Source organism: Amblyomma americanum, chromosome 8 (assembly GCF_052857255.1).
Source record: "Amblyomma americanum isolate KBUSLIRL-KWMA chromosome 8, ASM5285725v1, whole genome shotgun sequence".
NCBI classification, from domain to species: Eukaryota; Metazoa; Arthropoda; class Arachnida; order Ixodida; family Ixodidae; genus Amblyomma; species Amblyomma americanum.
The window spans coordinates 96,963,302-96,986,444 of record NC_135504.1 but is presented as its reverse complement, the minus strand read 5'-3'; the positions used below and the strand labels follow the sequence as shown (position 1 = coordinate 96,986,444).

Sequence of the window (23,143 nt, the reverse complement as noted above, 5' to 3'; positions counted from 1 at the left end):
AAGGTTGAATAGTTGAAGAAAATAGTGATTCTCACTGCGAACAACAGTGTTTTACTGGAAAATAAGGCGGAATGAGCGCATGGTTTCAATTGGAAGTATGCGATAGCATACGAATTATACGGATGTATAATCTCGGTATGAACTATTCGCAATGGCTCTAATTGCGCGTTTCTGACATGTTAGTTTATGAATGTTTTCTTTAGCTGTGGTGGCCCATACGAGATGACAATAATTAAGTGTGGATAAAAATAAGACGTTGTATACCAATTTTTTCACTTTTGTAGGTAGTATATGCCGGTTCCGGCTTAATATTCCCGCGATTCTATTTAGTATGCAGCAAACATGTTCAACATGCTTATCCCAGGTTAGGTTTTCTGGAAAAAAGACCCCAAGTGATTTAACGTGCGTTCGTATTTCAATTTCATCTTTTGCTTGGAATACCTTTTCTGCGATAGTGACACTGGTGTTTTTTGCGCGAAAAAGTATTGCTTGCGTCTTTTTTGCATTCATTCTCAGGAGGTTATTATCAGACCAATGCTGAACAATATTTAATGCTATATTTGCTGTGCGTGTCAAATTATTTGGGTTATCTCCTGTAATGAAGAGCGCCGTATCATCTTCATATCCAATCCATTGTACCTGGCTAATAGTGGAAAAGATGTCATTTATGCAAAGAACAAATAGAAGGGGACTGAGAATACTGCCTCGTGGGACACCGGAAGTAAGTTTTTTAACGCTCGAATTTTTATTATTGTGGCTAACACACTGAGAACGGTGTTGAAGGTACGATGATAAGAGAGCATTAGAATTTCTCTGTATGCCATAATGCTGAAGTTTCTTTATTAACGCTTTGTGATGTACGCAAAAAAATGCCTTTGAAAAATCTAAATGTATGCCTAAAAGTAGTTGCTTATTCTCTAGGGCGTCAATAATGATTTATTTTTGCGTTACAAGAGCTTACTCTGTGGATTTACGTTTCATAAAACCGTGTTGGCAAGGCGAAATGAGTGAATGCTTTTCAAAAAATGAATAAAAACGAAGGTGCATGATTTTTCTAATCCTTATATTATATTTGTCACCTAATTTATGTATTACAATCACCTTGGCTATTTGCATTAGTTCTGGAAATGTATTTTGTTCAAAGGCTAAGTTATGCATACTAGTCAACACTGGACCGATGATATCAACAATGTACTTCATAGGGGCAATTTTCATGTCGTTCGCATCACGAGATTTAGAATTTTTTAGGTTATTGAAGACATAAATCACTTCCCTTTCATCAGTGCGGAAAATACCATACTTCCAGAGATATTAGGGATGGAATCTGTAGTTGGAGAGTAAGCTTTACCTGCGCGGTCAGTTCCCAAACGGAGACGAAATGCGTATTGAACGCATAAGATAGATCAGTGCCGCTTGTATCTTCATTGTTGATTTTTATGCTGGTAATGGTGGAATGACTGATTGGTTTAATGATGCTATTTAGGCGTTTTCACAAGAGTTCAACGTTTCGGGATGCCTCATGCAGATAGGTAGCAAAGAATTCTTCCTTGGCAACTTTGAGCTCTTTATTTATTTTATTTCTGTATTTTTTATAAGCTTGTAATACATCTATGTCCTTGCTTTTTACAAACTTCCAGTAAAAACGTTTTTATGTTAATTTTATTGACCAGATCACGTTTTACCCACGGTTTCCGTGATTTTTGTTCCTTCGTCGCATTACAGGTGGAAAGTGCTTTCGGTAAAGATCTGTAATTTGAGATACAAGGGCTTTGTACATTTCATTCCCATCAGTGCTTAAAGAACATGGCTCCAGTCATGACACTCAACATAGGCTCGAAAACATGCCAAAGAACATTCGGTTATGTACTGCCTACCGATAGGCGTACCGTTTGGGGGCGCAGGATAATCTTTTGCATGAATGAAGGCGAAAATGGGCAAGTGATCACTGATATCGCTAGCAAGCGCACCGCAAGAAATAACACTTTAGTCGGCATTAGTGATGAACAGACTGAGTAGAGTTGCTGACACGGATGTGACACGTGTTGGTTCATTTATAATGTTTAAAAACCCATGCGACTCTAGAACTGACAGCAAATCATTTTTAGCCTTAACAGTTTTGAGCATATCAATGTTTAGGTCCCCACCAAGAAAGAGAGAGTATTTATTAAGAGATATAATCTAGAATGCTTTCAAGAAAAAGCAGGAAATTTTGCAAATCAGCCTTCGGAGGACGATAAAGCACCGAGAAAAATCGTGAACTGTCACTATTTCGTAGTCGTCAGTCGTCGCAGTAAACTCAGGAAAAGTGTGCACGTAAAGCTGCTTTTCATCAGTAGCATAACGCCACCACCACGCTTCAGGGAGTGACTTAGCGCAAAGTTTTGGTAGTCGTTTGACAGGAACGGGACAGAACTATCATTATACTACGTTTCACATACCATAATCGCATCGAAAGAAATGTCAGTTGCATTGAATAAATAATGAAGGTCATCGTGCTTGTTTTCTAATGAACGTGCATGAAGGTGAAGGAAAGATAAAAGGCCCTTATGACGGACATTTTTGAGATTGGAAGGTTGGACTGCCATGAGGACAACAGAAAAATACTACTTAGACTGCAGATGCAGGACCGTGCGCAGGATTGGCAGCAGTCTAATCCTGATGTGCCGGTTTGCCTGACCATTTTTTCCAGGTCGTCCAGACAGTTGATTCGAAGTACAGTCGTGTTTTCAGCTTGACGCGCAAATATTTTTCCATCTTTCGTCAATGCAAACTTCCAGTTAACCTGCTTTCTCTTTGTGATGGCAGCACCAATCGGTTGCTTGTTTTGGCGTGTTAGATGCTCATTAACAAAGACGGCGCTTTCGGGGCTGTAGCCGAGGTCGGTTGTCGTTATTCGCGTTTTCATCGCCTTTGCTAACCCTAGATTGAGCTTTTCCCGCCGGGCAAAACGCACAATGATGTTCATTCCATCTTCTTTGGAGGTTGGTACTCTATGGCAGACATCGACGTCAGCTACGAGATAGGTTCGCCAACGAATGTTCTCAGTTTGACCCCAACGTCTGTTGCGCCACCATCCTTAGGAACCCCTTTTATTTCAAGGTTATTTATTCGGGAATATTATTCCAGTTAGTTTACTCCTCAAGCAAGCTTGCGGTTTTCTTCTTTAATAGCGTGATTGGTGACTTGTAACGCTTCGACCTCCTTATGAGTTCCATAACATCAACTTTTGTTTCGGATATGTCATCACATGATTAGCTACAGAAGTCAAGGCTTTTCTTCTGGTCCTGGAACTCAGGCAACATTTCTTTCCGGAATTTTTTAAGCCCCTGCCTGAGACTGCTGCATTCAGTACATTCAGTACATTCTTCCGCGTCCATATATCCTTCTTTTTTCTGGTTCCTGTCATGACTCAGTGGGATCAGAAGGCTACGCACACAGGAAATACAGCTGTAAACACAATTTAATTGGCTCCGCACAACTCGTAAGACACAACTTGGCTCGGCAGCAGCGCGGAAAAGCAAACAATATTTTAGAAGTGAAAAACGAGGCTTACCTGCAAAATGCAGGCAAATGAGTACATGCGCCAGAAGCACTGCTGCCGAACGAAGCGTCGAATTACAGAGCAGTGCATATGTGGCCTTCACGGGCGATGTAGATGGCGCTCCGCGGGCATGCGCAGTAGCAAGCTTGGTGATAAGCAGGCTTCTGAACAGGCTGGTGCTTGTCATGCTGATGAAAAGGGCCAAGTCTTGATGAGACCGGGTGCGTAGTGTAGGCTGCAAGATGCAAGAAAATGAGTACATGCGCCACAGAAGCACTGCTGCCGAACCCAGTGCCGTGAAAGATAGTATAATAAGAGGCAGGCATTATTATTTAAATGTATGCATGACAAACTTTCTTGTACCAGCCTCGGATAATTTTTGGCGGCATTTGTCATCAGAAAGAAATCTGTGCAGAATTTGACCATTGATTGCGAAACTGTGGCAGACAGCCCAGAGATTGTGTCTTATTTGAATAATTTTGCTCCATGTCCACAGAAAATGACGACAGAAAAACCAAACTTTTTAACATCAGTGCTACTCATCCATCAATAAGGAAAGTTATCATCTGTCAAGAAGGGCTGCTGTCTTGGTTATTTGAAATTTATACTGAAAAGATATCAGGAGTTGACGGCATATCGAACACTTTCCTTGTTGAGCATGCGAAATAGTGTTCCAAATACCTCTACCTCGTATTTAATAAGTCTGTATCTCAGGCAATACTACCGCCTCATTGCTGGGACACAGACTATTCCAATACCCAAAGGCTATAACCGCTCTCTACGTGAGTCTTAGCGACTCATCTCACTATTACGCACTTGTTACAAAATCCTTGAACATATTAGTTTTAAACATATCTCTGAATTCCTCCAGGACTGTAATTTTATCGATCGCAGACAGCACAGCTTCCACAAGGCTTCTGGGACAGCAACAGCTGTCCTCGAAACAATTCATTATTTTGCTGCAGCCATTGATGCTCATAGCAAAATAGACAATTTTTTACACTGCCAGAAACCACGCCATTGTGTATTGTCACCCTCTGCTCTTTCTGAAGTGACGATCAGTATGGAACAATACACATTCCTTCATTTTTACTGGAATATAATTAACTCACGATTGTTCCTTGACCCACACTGCTCTTCAAGTTCAACCCTTTTCATTAGCCTCCACGTTTCTGCCCTAGTATCAGTAAGATAGGACTGTTGCATACTTTCATCTTGAGGGATACTAGTGAACTGCCTTTCGTGATCTGAAAGTGCCCACCAAATGCACTCCGCCTCATTCTTAATGTCCTGGGCACTGTGCTATTGTTTGTTCCTTATTTTCAAATCAAAGCAATTTTGCAGCGAAGGTTGTAATAGCTTACCTAAAGAGACAAACATATGCTGTACAACGGCGGAGTCGATGACACAGTTACTCTTAAAGCGCGTTAGCTGTGGAAAGGAGGACGCCTGGCACTGCAGCAGAAGACAGTTTAGGGTAGAGTGAAAGCCTGGCGGAACGCGCGTGCCCATGAGTGAGTACAGCTGACGCTGGTGTAGAGAGGAGGAAAGCCTTTGACCAAAAGTACTAGTCTTTTGTTATTCACAGATAAAGAAAAGCGCATAACTGTTTTGCTTTGCAGATGGGCACCATTGTCACCTCACAGCGCGGCAAAGTTGTCCACTGAACCAGTGAGCCAGTTAGGCGCCTTTGATTTCCTCAAAACCTAAGGAGGGATTGAACTGCGAGTAAGAGAACACTGTGTCTGATTTGCTTCGTGTAGGCGCGCCCTGGAGTACGTGAAGAGGGCCGGAAACGCTCTCAAACTGAAGACTGCATGAGGGAGGAACCCGAGTATGCTCGTCAGCGCAAAGACTACCAATCGGGCCTGTGAAACTTAAAATCGGGCCTGCCACCCCAGACCTCTCGGCCTCTGGTACTAATAAACTTTCGCTGATTAATGCTCTAAGCCGGTAAGCTTAGCTTTACTATTTTTTCTTAAGAGAGATTTTCTTTCAGGACTACAGTCTGAGCATGGGTTTCAGTACAGGGTACAACTGTCCAGTGGTTCTGCCTAACCAAGACAGAGCATATAGGGGGTTCTCATTTCACTTCACACTTGTTTATTGCTATTCATAAAAATTATTGTTTTCGCCGCAATTCTTGTTTGGATTGATGCAATAACTGCACGCATTATCATGGAAATGGCAGATACCCTGTTTTCTAATGCAGAAATGTGTTATACGAAGCAAAACTTGCTTTACCCAGAGATGTGATTGCCATGGCTCATTTTTCTTTTTCACTGGGATTTTTCGTGCACAGCTGCAGTTCAAGCATCGCCTGCACCATAGTAACTAAAAAAACACTTGCAGCATGAAAGGGATGTTGCAGGCATCGCTCTGGAATTAGCTCACTTAAGCGCTGCGCAGATAACAAAGCGGTGGAAATGAAGTGTGGTGGATTTAACAACAGGTTCGCGGATATGATAACTGACAAAAGTGTAACCGCATTCACAGGGCTGCCATAAGTAACAGTTCTTAATGCAATCATTCGCTGCTACAACTGCGCCCGCCGCTGCCCGGTCGGCAGCACGTGTAAGCAAAAGATAAGATTGTTTTGACGTTGGTAAAGTTAAAGCACAATATATCAATTGTCATCCTCATCCATTTGTTCCACTCCACAATAACAACACGCAGTAACATTGTTGCAGAAGCAGCGCATGTATGTGCCCGAAATTATAAAATCTGTTGTCACGTTCCCCTCAAAAGAGGAAATGGTTGAACAGTTCAAGCAGCACAGTAAAGTAAGGGTTGTTGCGGACTTCACAGAGGTGGCTTCTGGGCAGCCAAACTGTTTGAAGTGTGAACTGCGAGTGTATTCGAATTAAAAGAGAGGATTCACAGCCAAATATATTGTAGCCGTCATTCCAACTGGCATGTGCCTATGCAACGAGAGACGAGCGCCTGGGAAGGCGATATTCAAGCAAAACAGTGTTGTTGATGCACTTTAGCCAATATCAGACAGAATAATAGGTGATAGTGGGTTTTAAATCTATATTTGCGCACGCACGCGGCATACAATCGATGGAGGCGTTGAAGATGTTAGCAAAAAGTAGCACTGAGCTTCATCACGGTCATTGGCGGCATAATGAACCTTACATCCCCAGTTACTGCTGCACATCATTTCCTGAGAGACACTGTAATCATATGTTTGAATATTGGCGAGTTGGCTGTATGTGAATTTTGCATGTAACATAATTTAAAGGCTGCTGTTTTTGAATAATGCGGAATTGACTTTTTTTTATCGTGCTGAAAACGCCTTAGCTGAATTGTTTGGTTGCTCTTGGTAGAAAAAGATACCCATTTTTTCGAGCAAATTCTCCGAAAAGCGAAACACAAAAGTTTGCGCCCCTGGACGCCGTTTAGTACTGCAGGCATTGAGGATTAAACTCCACACAGTCTTCATATGGAGCGGATGCTCAAAGCAAGAAGCCACTTCTGCGATTGCATGCATACTTAATTGATTTTAGTGCGAAAGTTTTATTTCATGATGTCAAACAGGCTCACCAGTTTTTGTGATGCTGGACCTTGAGGGTGACCTTGGGCAAACCATTAATAAATTGAAAAAAATTCTGCCGTGGCTGCGATTTTAACCCGCGCAGGCGTGAACAGATCAGCTTCGCTGGCCACTGCTCGAGAGCGCTAGGCTATCGCCGCAGCCAATTACACCTCGTTTTAAACTGCAACATACTATCGGGCTGCGCATTCCATACCGTCTTCATCAACTAATATTACTATCACACTAACATTTACGATTGGAGCTATGTGACAGCAGCGAGAGAGAGATGTGGGCTGCATGCTTTGGCGCTGACAACACTGCAGCAGAAACGCGGCACTGGAACTTAGGGGCGTGCATTCGGTAAATTGGCAGTGGCGATGAAAAACTCGAAGACGCGCATAAATGGCTCCCTGGGCCCGTAGACACCTCAATCGCGCCTTCAGGCACATGGCGGTGGTGTCCACCCGCAAATAACTGTGCTCTCGAACAATGTTTCCTGCTTATCAAAGCTAAAGCGCCAGCAAATTATTTACTGCTGTTTAGGCTGCTTCCCGAGCCGTAGAGTAGCGGGTGACATTTCTGCTGTCCATATCTCTTCCCTCGTAACATATCATGCATAAAAGTAACGCTTTGCATGACTGTCGAACCATAGCCATACATATTCTAAGCATTTCAACAATGACTTTTTAAAGACGGTGGCCATTGCAACGAATTTTTATTGATGACATTGTCAGGCATGACCACCAAGCATTAAAATTGGCGGTGGTTTAGCTGGGGTTATACCTGGAGTGATGCGATAGCTGCAGTTGGCCGGGTGGAACTGGCTCAGTTGAACTGCAAAGCCAGTCTTTCGCCGCTCCCTTTCGCTGGGCGTTCCTTCTTCATCTTCGTCCTGCTTGACACGGCGCATGCGCACAGCTGTTGCAGCTCGGTTTCGCCGGCGCGCCGCCAGCAGAAGCAGCGGCTCTGCACCACGTGGTTCGTCACGTGACCAACCACGGGACGAACCACGTGATCAGCCATGGCGCCGCGCCGCTGGCTGCTGCTTCGCAACACGTGACCAACCACGTGTCAGCGTGGCGGCGCAGCCACGGGGTGGCAACGTCGCCACGCTGAAGGCTCTAAATGCTACTGTAATATAGCTCCTAACACGTCCGGATGCGAGATTTGGAGGTCGTGGGTTGTGATCCCACAGACAGCATGTGCTTTTTTTTTTCTTTTAATTCTAATCAGACGTCTTTAAGTGCGAAAATAACTTTACTATTAGTCTTTCATTCATCAAGACCACAAATTTAAAAAAAAACAATCAATCCCCTGTGCTCCTAGGATTCCGTGACTGATGGTTTCCATCATGCATGTCATAACGAGCCACTCTCGCCCCTTCCCTTGATTGGTAAGCATCACGGACATGCCAGTTATCTTGACCGCACTCATGTGCACTTTTTTGCCGCCTGATTTTACAGAAACTCATGGTAGGCTCCTGTGAGACTAGGCGCGGCTGAGCGCGTGCCGTTCAGCTCATGCGCAGCTCTAGTCACCACGGCGTAATGGCAATCACTATTGGTCTCCATCTTGCAGGCCGATCAACCTCGCCACGATTATAAAAGGGGACAAAGCAGCCAGTCCACAGCTCCGTCGTGTGAAATGCTTGCGTCGCGTTCTCCAAGTAGCTGCTATACTTTAGCAGCGTCACTGTCCTCATCACACTACAAAAGCCCGGTGAGTGATTGCTTATCTATGAGATGGCATTGGCATATTCGAGAAGCAGAGTGTGCGGTTGAGACTCGTGCATGTTATACCGGAAGCGAGTTTTTGAGACATGAAATTTTAGGCTACTTATGTCCTGTGGTGCTTGTGGTTGCTTATCGGTAAATCCGGCTTTCATAGGCTGGCTTGGCCTCCTAAAAAACAGCCTCTTTATCGCTGCCTTTCATGCCTAAGGCAACGCTTAATCCGCACTTTCATTCGCCACTTTGACCCACTGTATGGAACGCGTATTCTTTGCACGTTATTCCCAGCATTCCATTCTAACGCATCAGTTACGTCAGCGATTCTCGGCTGGAAGCGTCCGATTCTCTTCCTGTACGTACAAGCGGAAGTGAAACAAAACGGAACATCTGTTCTTCCCTAGAGTATCGACGTTCTCTTATTTTTATGCTCAATTACCCTGGATTTTATCCCTCGGGTGGAAAGTTGCTTACAAAAACTTGAAATGTGGTTCTTCTCTCGCTTGCAGTGCAATGACTGCAGTAATCACTGACGACATGAATTGCAGCACATAGTTTAAGGGAGTAGGCATTCAATAGCATTGACACAGGCACTGCCATATAGCTGAAAGAAATGCCATACAGCTTTCACACATAATTCATAGTTGAAGAAAAATTAGTCTTGATCCGGGCGCGGGTTTTCGGAGCCAGAAGGAATTTTCCTTCAAATACGAATTTCCTGTGAGTGCTGCACAGCTTTCTTTTGTAGCCGGATGGCTACTCTTGGGTGGATGCTAGTATTGGTGCCTTATGGCGAATACACTCCCCATGAAGTGTTCCCCTAAACATTTCACCACCATTCGAGCAAATAGGACAGATTCTTGATTTTTATACCACTAATGCCAAAGAGCTTAGTGCTATAAACTTAACAGATGCTAAGGCTGTGCGTGTAGAGAGGTTATGGAGAAAATCTATATGTCGTTCAGCAAGGTGATTACAATAGCCAAACAATAGTCAGTAACATGCATTGTTCGCATCCTGATTGAGGGCCGCGTTGTATTTTTAAACCCTGGCTAATGTTAGCTGGGACGCCCAGTACACGACATGGTTTATGGGGTTTAACATCCCAAAGCGACTGAGGCTATGAGGGACGCCGTAGTGAAGGGGTTCAGAAGTTTCGACCACCTGCCTTTCTTCAAGTAGCTATCACTACAATAATTCAAAAAGCCACAGCAGTACATGCACAGATAATTTCAGGCATTTTAATGTGACGCAACTAGAAGTAAGTATTATGCCTTGAGCATGGCTGACTAGCTCTCGAAATGAATGAACAGCCATCGTCAGAATTTCGCTTTGTTCAGACTGAAAACAGAAAAATCTGCCCGGAGTCCATTAATTTCAGCAGCTACGCCGAAATGACCAGCAGTTTCAAAGGTAACAAGCGAGAAATATTGTTGGCAGTTTTCGTACCACAGTCATAGCACTTGCCGGTATGTTGTTATCATTAAAGGGGTCACAAACTAGCCTGATAACAGAAGGGCAAGAGAAAACCTTGGAAAAGCATGCGCGAAGGGAATTTCCCCATGGAGCAAGGATGTGCACTTCCTGTTGAGGGCAAGGAATAAGTTCTTATACGGCTCATAGGTGACGTCATTTATCGGAACTTCGTAGATGTTTCTTCGCGGTGGCTGCATTTTGACGGCGTCTTAACGCAACAGGCGCGCTGGTGCTCTGTGACGTCGGTGTACACTGAAGAACCTCAGGTGGTCCAAATTAACCTGGAGCACTCCAGTGCAACGTGCCTCAAAGACTATGTGTTGCTCCAGAATGCTAATTCCCGCAATTTACAATTTGTCCCCTTGCTGTTTTTCGCCATGCTTAATGGCCTTTGTCATCAATACGATGGAACATGTGACACAAAATTGAAATGAAAAAAGGACTAAATTAAGATAATGAAAAATATTCTCGTCTACTTTCAGCACAAGTACATACCCTACACATTCCTTGTAGACACCAACAACCGACTCCTTGAAAGATTCGTAGAATTCAGCGTCATACACTATACCTGCACAGGGAAATTACAGATTATCACAAAAAACAAAGCAGTGTGCTTCCTTAATTAGCATTGCACATTGCCATGCGTACTAGCTTTCGTCTTAGCTTTTTTAAAGCGATATTTATTGCCTCAGGGCATCAATGGGCGAAGGTGTGATGAAAGATGTAGCAATGATTAAATTAATTGAAGAAGGCTAGCTGATTTTATGAAGTCCAGTAAAGAGTGAAGGTATGGTCCCTGCGTCCAGGCAGTATATGAAGCAGGGTTTTACGGTGAAAGATCCGCTACCTCTTAGATTTTTTTTGATTGTGCAAATGAGACATTTAACATTACAAAGTCATAAGTACATATGCAGGCTTGTGTTGGCCATGAATACCAACAAGCCCTCTGTTGGGGAACATGGGTCCAGATTCTTGTGTCTGGTGGTCGGCTTGGGTGGTAACCCTTGCTGCCGGGGTGTCGCTTGCGTGCCGCCCGAAGTCAGGGGCAAGTTCGCAAGAAGTGAGCCGACGTCGCCTTCGTAGGGGCAGCGGGGCAGATCAGAAGAGGAGTATGCGATGTCCAAGAGGCCCTGATCGCAGGCGTCAGCACAGCACCTGCCCGGATGCTCCGCAACTCCACCTCGTCAAGGCGAACCGCTGGGAAGGTTAGATCCACACGGCGGTATTAAATTACACGTGGAGTGGTGGAGAAATTTCTTTTCAGGCAATACGGCGTCTCCTCCCGATAAGTTTAGGCAGATGGTGCGTACTGGAGCTTACAGGGCATGATTATACTCTGATAGGGCATGGATATGGCTGCACAATGGGGCAGCTGCAGCCATGCACCTTTGCACGACTGCTGAATGTTGGAACACACAGCTATACGAGGGCACTGCATGCCCGTGTGTAGTACCAGATACATGACAGACTCATTGGAAGACTGCATGTAGATTGGTTCAGTGTCCCAGCTGCCGGTTGCTAATGCTGCCCAGGTCGACCTGCCTTTGCAGCGGAAGTGGATACTTGGTGTGGCCGCGGCATCTGACGTCTCCTTCGTATGGAAAAGTGAGGAAGCCTTCATTTGAGGCTGCCGCGACAGAAATTATACACCTCCTTCACGCCGCGACGTCGCGGAGGCGCTGATGTCAGTAGCGGCTTTCGCACTGTTGGCAAAACAGGTTCCACCTGAACGTGCCTGCTGGTGCTGCCGCAGTGCGGCTGCAACCTCCTCAGGAGGTACAGGCATAGGGGAACACATTAGCATCTTTTTTTTACCCCTGGACTAAAGGCCGATCTACACGCTGATCATTGACCTACGGACCGAGCGTCAAATGACGTCCAAGTACCGCTGCTTTCGTATCAGCCCCGCAGTGGTGGTAAACTTGGCATGGCAAAACACCATGCGCACACCTAAACTGCTTATCACTACCTTCAAAGGCGAAGATTCTAGGAGTGGCGTTAAGCGGGTTAGAAATATACGCGCGAACTTTTGTCTACGCCAGCCAAGCGCGGACCTCAGGGAGCAGAAGTGAGCTCCGCCTTAAGAATATGACGCGATAGCGTTAATAAGTTAATGCCCATATACGCGGAATTGGTTATTCTGAATTTCGCAGTCATATGTCGCTGGCAGTCCTGATACAGCTTTTTGAGCAAAGCTGCAGTGGTTAAGGGAAGCGCATTGTCAACCAACCATCCATGGTCTGCCATTTGTGCCGGGTGATAAAAGGTTGAAGAAAAAAGATGTTTTAGCTTTCGTTTCTAATGACAGTAGACTGTTATCGTTTATGTAACTTCGTTTATTGCAAGAAACAAGAAACAATCAAACTGTTCGTTAGGAGGGGAGCAAGAGCTCGAAAAATTACGTGCTCCTCGTTGGGGCTCCCCGCTCGTTCTGCCCTTTTCCCTTGCCCCTCCAGACGGAGGAGCTCTCTGCTGGTCTCAACCTTTGGCCCTCTCCCTCGGGTTCCCAGAGTCCCGTCGCCCGAGGGGAGCCATAAACAAGCGAGAGGTGTCTGGGTTTCGTCCCATGAAGCGTATTTAAGAAAATCACATACAAAGGACACACAGGTTAAACACAAAAAGAAACGAAGTTTCAACAGATGTCTGTATAGTACTTTTGACTTCCAGCGTTGGTTCACTGCAGAGCTCGAAGAAATCAGCGTGTAAAAACGTTAGTACTGCAAGAAATAAGCAGGCGCGCATGGCACTAGGAACTGAGTTCCAAATGATTGTTGCTGAAGGTTTTCAGCAGTATATTTGGTTAAATAACGTTATTCACGAGCAACCAGCCCAGAAAGAAAAAATAACTTCTGACTTCTTGATTATTGCCTTATAATAGCGTGTTCATTGGTGCTACAGTTCACGACCAAGGAATGGGCTGACGGAATTCTTAACAGTGCTCATTCAATATTGGAGCGAATATAGTGGGGCGATGGCTAATCTGGAGGCAGGTTTTGACGAAAAGTTGTTTACGTCTTCCTGACACATGCCTTGATAGGCAAAAATGCTTCGGGTTTGCTCAGCCGGTTACCGATACTAGCTATTCACAGGGACTTCGGAAATCTTGCTCCGCAAAAATGAGAAAAATATATTTATCATTACAGAAGTGTTGAGAGCTAATCAAGAGAGGGGGAAAGAAGTTTAATGTATTCTTATACTTTCCAACAATTATCAAATGGTATCTCCGAGAAACAATATGAATATAGTTTTTTGGTCTCAATTTGAATGATATTAAGCAAAGCTTGGTGGATGATAAGCAAAAGGGTATACATATACTGTTCAAAGAAACATGCAAGTAGTTATACTCATTTTTCAGCGGTTGTGTCTGTGATGTTCCGCTAACATGCAGCTACATATAAACGACGATTCTGTGAAGCCAGCGTTCGATATATAAAAATAGGCTTGTTAGAGGTACAAACATGGCTTTTTCGGTATAATACAAATAGGGGCGACGGACATCAGAAAACACGAGAATCATATCGAATATAGGCCCGTAACTAAATTCTGGCAAATACCTTACAATAAATGTTTTTTCTTCAGAGATTCGCTGGAATGACAGCTCTTAGTCGTTGTGAGGTAGTTGGTGTGTGTGCGTGTGTCTACAGCCCTTGTCTGCAGCTGTACGTCAACTGCACCATCAACACTGGCAACTCTGCTTGACCGTACGTGGGTATGGTAACCTGCGTGCCCACGGAAGTCCGTCTGTTAAGCTCGTATTACTGAGGTGCACCGTGTATGCTCAAGACGCTGCATTTATTTATTTTAGGAATACTTCCAGGATGTTCTTTTATCGCTTAATATGATCAAGTTTTGCACAGGGGTGTAGACCCTTCTTAAAGCCTTCTATAGGCTTTTTGCCTTTACTCCTGGCATCTGTTTGATGTTAAATAAAGGTTACTTGACTTGACATCACTTTGTAGAAATGCCTTTGACAGGAGTGCATGTTGCATTGCGAAAAACAAAGCTTACGTGGCAATAATAAAAAAGAATTAACAAGGCATCGCCAATAGCATACCTACTATATAAAGAAAAATAAGAACACACAAAATGTACTGCACGTGTCACACGCAGCCAGATGTCTTCTACACAAGCAGTACGCCCAAGGTACTCATTGAAGATTATTACATTGCATTAGTTTAACAAAGACACTAAAAGGCGTGTAATGTAAGATAGCCAATGACATCTTACTCAATGCCGTTTCAGGAGTCATTATAAATGCGGACGTGTACACGTATAAACATAAGCAAATATATACGTGAAGTTAACCAAGCCGTGGAATAGAATATCAGACAACGCAAGATGAAAGGCTTAAAAGAAAGGAAAAAAATTAGGAAAAGTTAGAGGCAAGTATGTAACAACGATTTCATCTGAAGGGTCTTCAAAAATTACTGGAGTGTTGTCGGAGTGTGTTTGGACGCCTACAAAGGCAATTGAGTCCTGGAATAGGGATTCACCCCTGATCGTCTCTCCTGCCCGTTTTTTTGTGGCTCCCCAATAAAAATTTTTTTCTCTATGCTATTCCTGGTAAGGCTATTCCATTTCCGACCGGTTGGATGGAAAACGGATTTCTCGGAGTTATCAGTCGTGCAAGCAGACTTCTTCAGTTTGTTAGAATGATTTGACGGTGTTGGGCGTCGACGGACGACTGGCATGGACGGTGTGTCCTACGTGTTCGAATCTACGCGAGAGACGAGTGCAAGCCCGTGTGTGTGTTGACACTTCCATACTCTGGGTCATTCCATGCAACTGACTGTATTTTGATATTAGAACCTACCTTTGTATTCTGCCTTTCGGTTTCCTTCTGTATTTTCTCTACATGCAAAGGCCCGGGTCAGGTTTCCGCCGGCCAACCTTTCGGCCTCTTCTCTCATTAACAATTACCCTGTGCCATTCTGTTGGAGGAATGCTGCTTTTGTAGACACGTTCGTGCCGAAGCAGAAGGATAACTAGGCTGCTGGGAATGGTTAGAGCGTGCTTCAGTGAGATCAGTGACATAAATTGGTAGCAAGAGCAACCCGTCATTGAAGGAGAGTTCTCTGGGGGCGCTGGGAGCGGTCGAAGCGAGCGGGCGTGTGTCGCATGGGCTCCCAGAATTTTAGAAGTGTCAACGCAGCAATTTCATCGGGCCAGCCAAATTTTGGGCAGAATTGGAAGCACCAGGCGTCAGGACCACGAGGACACCGATTTCATCCCGGTAGGCCCGTTTTTTTTACTTTTATCGGGATCCGAAGTCAAGACCCTGTGGCCGGGAGCTAGGCCTAACGGTTAGGCCTAACCACTCCCGCACCAGAGCGGGCGCTCCACCGGACCGAAGGCCCTCGGAACGGAGGAAATGGCGACTCGGGCACCGGACAGCCCTTCGGCAAGCAACGCAGTGCTTGACCCGGCTTAGGAATGGAGGCTGCACTGACGACCACGTGCTCCGACACGCAGGCGGATAACAGCCCCATGGGAGCGGACGAAGAAGAGGTCATGCAACAGGACGCCGGGGACGGCGAAATCAGCCTGACGCAGGACGAAGAACTAAATTGGGAAGTTTTCCATTCCAAACGAAGCAAGAAAGGAAAAAGGCGCGCCGGCAAGAACAGCGCTGCACCAAAGCCAGGAGACCCCGTTCCCGGAACGAACAAAGGCACGATGGCGCCGACCAATGGGAGCGCAGGTGAGATGACGCAACCAGGCGGCGATAAAAAGAGCGTACAAAAGGGAGAGACGAGGAGACAGCCAAGGCAAATGCTGCCCCCGCTCCCCAAGGATGACGCGAAGATAATCATTAGGCCACGTGGCGGCCTGAAGGTGCAAGACAAGATATGAAGCCTTATCAAGCCACGCGTGCAATCGTGGAAACATATTATCGGCCTACCTGAAATCAACCATTGCAACATGGAATGAAACTCTGTTTCTGCAAAAACAGGGTATTTGCATAGGATCCCTCATAGCCCCGATTTTAAGTGATCTTTATCTATCTGGACTGGACAGAGAAGCGAACAGCCGTTTTCAAGGAACGAAAGTTATAAAGATCTTTCGCTTTGTTGATGACTTTCTTGTGATATTGGATTGTAACCAGAGTACTTTCCATGTCGAAGTTTCTAAGACCCTGGCTGTATTCTCCGAGTGCCTATCATCTTTAACTCTAGAGTTAACCCATGAATTGCCGAGCAATGGCTGTTTGAGATTTTTAGAACTAGGACTCCATTTCACACTGGATCACGTCTGCTGGTCTTATGAGCCAAGAGGAACGAAGCCAATTCTCCCGTTTGATTCAGCCCACTCGAAGTTGGTTAAAAGGAATGTAGTTCAAGGAATTTTCAGAAGTAGCCGCCGCGGTGGCTGAGTGGTCATGGCGCTCGGCTGCTGGCCCGAAAGACGCGGGTTTGATCCCGGCCACTGCGGTCGAATTTCAATGGAGGCGAAATTCTAGAGGCCTGTGTACTCTGCGATTTCAGTGCACGTTAAAGAACCCCAGATGGTCGAAATTTCCGGTACCCTTCACTACGGCGTCTCTCATAGCCTGAGTCGCTTTGGGACGTCAAACCCCCTTAAAACGAAAAAACGAATTTTCAGAAGTGCCCTTACAAAATCCCGTGTTCACAAAATAGAAACAAGTTTTTTAGCCCAAGCAGGAAGACTAGAAAACGCAAGCTACCCTCCTAAGCTTTTAGCCTCTGCGACAGAAGCTATCTTCAAAAAATCAAAAGAGCAACTTGGCTCAGGCCCAAAACAGATAAGCCTAGCAGAAACAAAGTAGCGGTTATGCCTTACTTGCACCGCATTTCGCATAATATCAGGAAAATTGGAAAAAGAGTTGGAGTTGAAGTTGTATTCAGTGCTCCTGAACGACTGTCTCAAATGTGCAACCGAGTAAATTCAACAAGGGAAAAAGTAGAAACGTGCACCGTCCGACACCAGCAGCGTTTTGTCCAATGTACAGACTCAGTAGTGTACTCCATTCATTTGTCATGTAGAAAGAGGTATATCGGGCAGACAGGTCGCTGTTTAAATGAAAGGCTGAAAGAGCATAACTATATGTCAGTGTTCAAAGCTGGCACACTGGAATTCATCGTCGCGACTGTAAAGTTTTATAAACAGGCTGTTCACCTCGATTTTAAACAACGCAAGTTTTAGCGAATAACAGAAGCGCACTGGTTCGTGAAATCATTGAGGAAAGAAAAATACAAGCGCTAAAGGAACAATGCATTAGCAAACCTTCAATTTTATTACGTGATAAAGAACTTTCCTATTTGTCACAGAGTTCCAGATTTTAGTCTTGCTTCTTTGCCTTCTTTCCCAGCTCTTGGTTTTCCTAGGTCTTTGTGTAAAGTTTGTCTACTTTCCCTTCTCGTCTTATGATCGCCACATCACACTTGGTTTTCATGGTACCTTTTAGTGTTTTTAACTTTTTGCCGTGTTATTTGTTGGCCCTTCAGCCTTTTATTATGTTTACGAGTTTTTTCCCTTCCGGACCATGTTCTTATCGCCCCGTTTTTGCCGGGTTCTTGTTCGCTGTTCTTGTTGGTAACCCTTTGGCGCTTGCGCCTGAATGAATGGCAGATAACAGTTGTGCAGGCAAACTTAATTCGCCTGTCACGCCTTTAACTCTGTGATATCATTTGACTCATGTTTATCACTTTGAAAATTGGTTCTTGTCTTGCCTTCTATGTCATGGAGCCTGATAAAGGCTTTATATATATGTACTTCCTGCTTCTCCTGAAATAAAAGTTGTTAGTTCAGCGCTTCTGTCTACGTCGTCCTTCTACTCTGTCCGTTGTTTGTGTGCGCTGGTCCTTCGAACTTCGTGGAAGCATGCGGTGGGAAGATCAAGGAAGAGGACTTTCTGGTCGGGCTCCGACCAGGCTCGAACATAATAATCGCGAGCACCTCCATCATCGAAACGGCGGACGTGATACGGAAGATCAGAAGCTCCCGTACGAAGGCACAACCTACCACGTACAGGCCTACATGGCCATGCCCATCGACGTCACGCGGGCGGTCATCCACGGCTTACCGCTGGGCCTAACGGTAAATGAACTGCAGTCCAAGTTGAGGCTGAGAACGCCGGACAACGAGATCCTGGCAGCGAGAATGCTGGGGGAAATCCGCGACTGCCCTTCTCATCTTCGACGGACCCAACATTCCCAAGTGGGTCATATTCAGCGCCGGTGAATACAAGACATACCGCTACAGACCAACGAGACAGTGCTGCTTCGTGTGCGGCATGCAGGGACATCGCTCGGACGTACGCCCAGCGCCAAACGCGAGAACCTGCAGATGCTGCGGAGCAGGAAACCCAGAAGAAGAACACCAATGCAGTCCAAATGCATGGTGTGCGGCGGCGAACATCTGACCGGAACCAGGGACTGCAAGCAGCGACTCAAGACTGCTGCGGAGCTGAGGGGGCGCCAACCATATGGCGCGCCGGAGCAGCAACAGCAGCAGAGGAAGAGCCGCAGTCGCAGCCGAAGACGCCGGCCAAGATGGTTCAGCTCGGAGGGCAACGGGAGCGACAGCCAGTCCCGCAGCCGGGGCAACAGCGAGGCCGGGGAAGGATCCCGCTCATGGAGCCAGAGCCGGGGCCGGAACCGCAACCGCAGCCGGGGCTGACCCCGGGACGAGTCTTTCCCACCCTGGGAGGGCAGAACAACAAGCAAGATCCGCCAAAACAGCAGCAGCAGCAGCAGCAAAGCAAGGACGGAGTCAAGGTGAGCTGGAGTGCGGGCGCTCCCAAATCACTTTTTCTGCAATCTGGGGAAACTAGTAACGACAACAAAAAAGATGAGGAAATCAAAAAGCCAGGAAATAACTAGAACTCAGCAGAGAGGAAAATAGACAACTAAAGGAAAAGATAAGGAAGCTCATTAGTGAGCTACAGGCTCTTAGGGCAGCCAGTCCCCTGCGGGCACCACCACCACCACGGACCCAACACCCCCACCACCAATAGTAGACAATAGCTTCGAAGAACAGATGAAAAGTTTTATGCAGAGCGTGCAGACACAACTGCAAGCCATGCAGACGCAAATGGAAGGCGTGCAGAGTATACAGGCAAAGCAACAACAAGAAAATCAATGCTTCCGAAGCTTTGTCAAAAGCCAAAACACGCAAAAAATCGCCAACGAAGCCATGGACAGGCTCTTTAATGAAAGAATATTCGTAACCGAAAACCAAAGTGACAACAACAAAAGCAAATCAACATGGCAGGACACAACACACTAAGCATCTGGCAGTAACATAATAATGTTACAGAAAACCAACACAATACCAACACTAAAAGGATATCAATGTCAGGAAAGCGGACGCACAGCGACCCTAATTAACAAAAACCTAGTTACCATAGCACATGATGAAATTGCAGTCAGGGGAATTGAGCACGTAATTACGGAGATCATACCCAAAAGGAAACACAAAGCGAAAACCACCTTCATAATAAACATATATAGTTCACCCAAGCAGAAAATTGGCAATTTTAGCAAACTTTTCGCTGAAGCGGGCCACCTAGCAAAGTCAAACACACTCCTCATAGCCAGGGACTTAAATGCGAGGGACCCTAGCTGGGGCTACGAGAAAGGCGAGAAAAAGGGGCAGCTATTATGCGTTGCAGCAGAAAATACAAACTGCACCCTTCTAACGGACGAAAATCAGCCAACGCGACTATACAGCAGCGTTAGCCCCGACAGCTGTCCAGACCTAACCTTTGTTAGGGGAGCACGGCAGGCCGAGTGGGAGAATCTGCTGGAAAACCTAGGAAGCGACCTCTACGCGCTAAAAGTAACGCTGGAGGCAGAAAACATAAAAAGGAAGATAGGAACAGCCCACATCACGGACTGGGACGCCTTCCGAAGCAATAGCAGACAGCTACAGGGCGAAATTACCTGAATAGAGGAGTGCAGCACGCAACTCAGACAAATACAGGAGCAACATACGCAGGAAATTGACAGAACAGAAGCTACACCGCAAGTGGACCCACGGCTACTCAGGCTATGGGAGGCAAGACGCGGACTCAAGAAAAAGTGGAAGCGGCAGAAACTAAACAGGAAGCTGCAAAAGAAGATCACGGAGATTACACACCTGGGCAAGCTCTACGAAAGGGTAATCACGAGTAGAATACAACGGTACATCGAAGACGAAGATTTGTACCCGCACAGCATGTTCGGCTTCAGAACGCACCTGTCGACGCAGGATATCCTCCTGCAAATCAAGGAGGAGGTAATCGACACCATCCCCAAGACAGGAGAGAACGTCATAATGGCGCTAGACATCAAGGGCGCGTTCGATAACGTCAGCCACAGTGCCATCATGGAGGGACTAACCATCACCCACTGCGGCAAAAGAGTACACGACTACGTGAGGGCATTCCTGTCGAACCGCACGGCAACGGTGGACTGGGAGACCTGCGGAGCGATGTCTTTGAAACGCCAAAGGCACCCCGCCGGGATCCGTAATCTTACCGGTACTCTTCAACATAGCCATGATTGGACTAGCCCGCGAGCTGAGCCGAATCGAGGGAATCCAGCATGCTATGTATGCGGATGATATCACGATTTGGATCAACCACGGATCGCTAGGCCAGAAAGAACTAATCCAGCAAGCGGCGACATGCGTCGAACGATATGTCAGAGAGAGAGAGGACTCGCATGCTCTACCGAGAAATCGGAGGTTCTGCGCGTAGGCAAAAAGCCATTTAAGGAGAAGATCGAAATACGGCTAGAAGGGCAAGTTCTCCCAGAACGCAGCATTTAAGTGTCCTAGGAATGTGGATCCAATGCGGCAGAAGGTGCAGCCACACCCTAAGCCTCCTCCAACAATCAACGCAGCAAGTCAGCAGAATGATTACCAAGGTATGGCAGAGAAGGCACGGCATGAAGGAAAGCGACACAATCAAGCTGTAAAAGAGCCTAGTGGTCAGCGGCATCACATACTCGCTTCCCTACAACAACATGACACAACATGAAAAAGAACAAGCAGACATACTCATCAGAAAGACATTCAAGACGGCGCTGAACCCGCCAAGGAATACGTCGAACGAAAAACTGCTAAAGCTGGGAATCCACAACACCTTCGAAGAACTGAAAGAAACGCAACTCGGTGCAGAGCTGCATAGGCTCCAGCAGTCGACCACCGGCCGAGCGGTCGCCCTAAGGTTGGGATACATCAGTAGCCAAACAGAGGATAGGGAAGCGAGCATCCCCGATTACATTCGCCAAACCATCAGGGTGTGCCCCCTACCTAGGCACATGGATCCGAACTTGCACGCGGCAAGGCGAGCCGCAAGGGCAGAATATGTAGAAAAGCACCTCGCGAATGACAAGAACGTAGTATATACGGATGCGGCCCTACATCCGTGGAACAGAAACTCTAAAGAACACAGAGTTGCGTCAGTGGTGGTGAACCACAAGGGTACCATGATCACCTGCGCAACACTGAGAGGCTGTACGGTATCCGAGGGGGAAGAAACCGCCGTAGCTCTAGCGGTAGCGGAAGGGTACCGTAGGAACGAGTCGCTCACAATTCTCACGGACTCAAAAACGGCATGCAGACACTACACCGCAGGTAGAGTCAGCAAAGGGGCGCTGCGCATAATCGTCCAAGCAGGGCCCCCGAGCACACAAATACAACATAAGATTTTCTGTGTACCGGGACACGCCGGAGTGAAGGGGAACCAGAGGGCCGATGATCTAGCTCGCGAGCTTACTAACCGAGCGGAGACATCAACGGACTCGGAACCCACCACGACGGTGGAGCCAACGTTCGCGGAGATACTGAATTATCACAGAGTCAGGAGAATAACGCCTCCCCCGCCACACCCACTCTTAACACAACACGAAGCAGCCGGCTGGCGAAGACTGCAGACAGGAACCTTCCACAACTTACACATTCCACAAAATGTATCCGAACCAATACGCGGACACATGCACGGGGTGCGGGGCAACCCGCACGTTATACCACTTCACATGGGAATGCAAGAACAACTTCTCCTTCCATAAGTTAAAACAGCCCAATGCGGAGCAGTGGGAGGGCCTGCTCACCAGCAGCGAGCTGTCGGTCCAAAGAGGACTAGTGCAGCACGCATGCGAGGTGGCACGGCTCAGTGGGGCCCTGGAACAAGGGAACCAACCACCGGATCAACCGGGACTTCAGCCCAAGTGATGAAGACATCCGGAAGCCGCTAGCACCTCTGCTTAATAGAGCAATAGAAGTTTTTTCCTCCTCCTCCTCCAACTTTCTGCTGAAGTTTGGTTGTAACTGGCTCTCGAAACAGGGTAGCGTGAAAGACATGCTTTTACTCAAGGCACTGAGACGTCCTAGGCTCGGGTGCTCTATCACTCACCTAATCAACACATGAATCATCATCATCAGCAGCGTCGTTAGCGTGATTACGGCCACTGCAGGGCAAAGGTCTCTCCAAATAACTCTCTCCTTTTAACTGCTGCGGCCACCGTATCCCCGCAAACTTCTTATTCTCATCCGCGCATCTAACTTTCTGCCGCCCCCGGCGACGCTTGCTTCCTCTTCGAATCAACTCCGTTACCCATAAGGACCAGCGGTTATCCTGCCTTCACATTACATGCCCTGCCCAAGCCGATTTCTTCCTCTTGATTTTGACTAGGATGTAACTAAATCGCGTTTCTTCCCTCACCCACTCTGCCCGCTTCCGGTCTCTTAACGTTACACCTATAATTTTTCTTTGCATAGCTCGCTGCATTGTCCTTAACTTCAGCTGAATCTGTTTCGTTTGCTTCCTCCTCTCTACCCCATAGGTTAGTACCGGTAAGATACAGCTGTTGTACACTTTTCTCTTGATGTATATCATTAAACTGCCGTTCATGA

The 23,143-nt window shown here is 46.4% G+C and overlaps 1 protein-coding gene across 1 annotated transcript in view; it reads right to left on the bottom strand.

Annotated features, from left to right (window-relative positions):
* Nucleotides 1–11,609, bottom strand: part of LOC144102633 (uncharacterized) — a 70,458-nt gene extending 58,849 nt beyond the window's left edge. Inside the window, exons 1-2 of the mRNA XM_077635853.1 lie at nucleotides 11,603–11,609; nucleotides 10,783–10,850 (exon numbers count right to left, since the gene is read on the bottom strand). Coding sequence (XP_077491979.1) covers nucleotides 10,783–10,850; nucleotides 11,603–11,609 — 75 coding nt within the window. The remainder of the gene's footprint in view (nucleotides 1–10,782; nucleotides 10,851–11,602) is intronic.
* Between the last annotated feature and the right edge of the window lie 11,534 nt (nucleotides 11,610–23,143).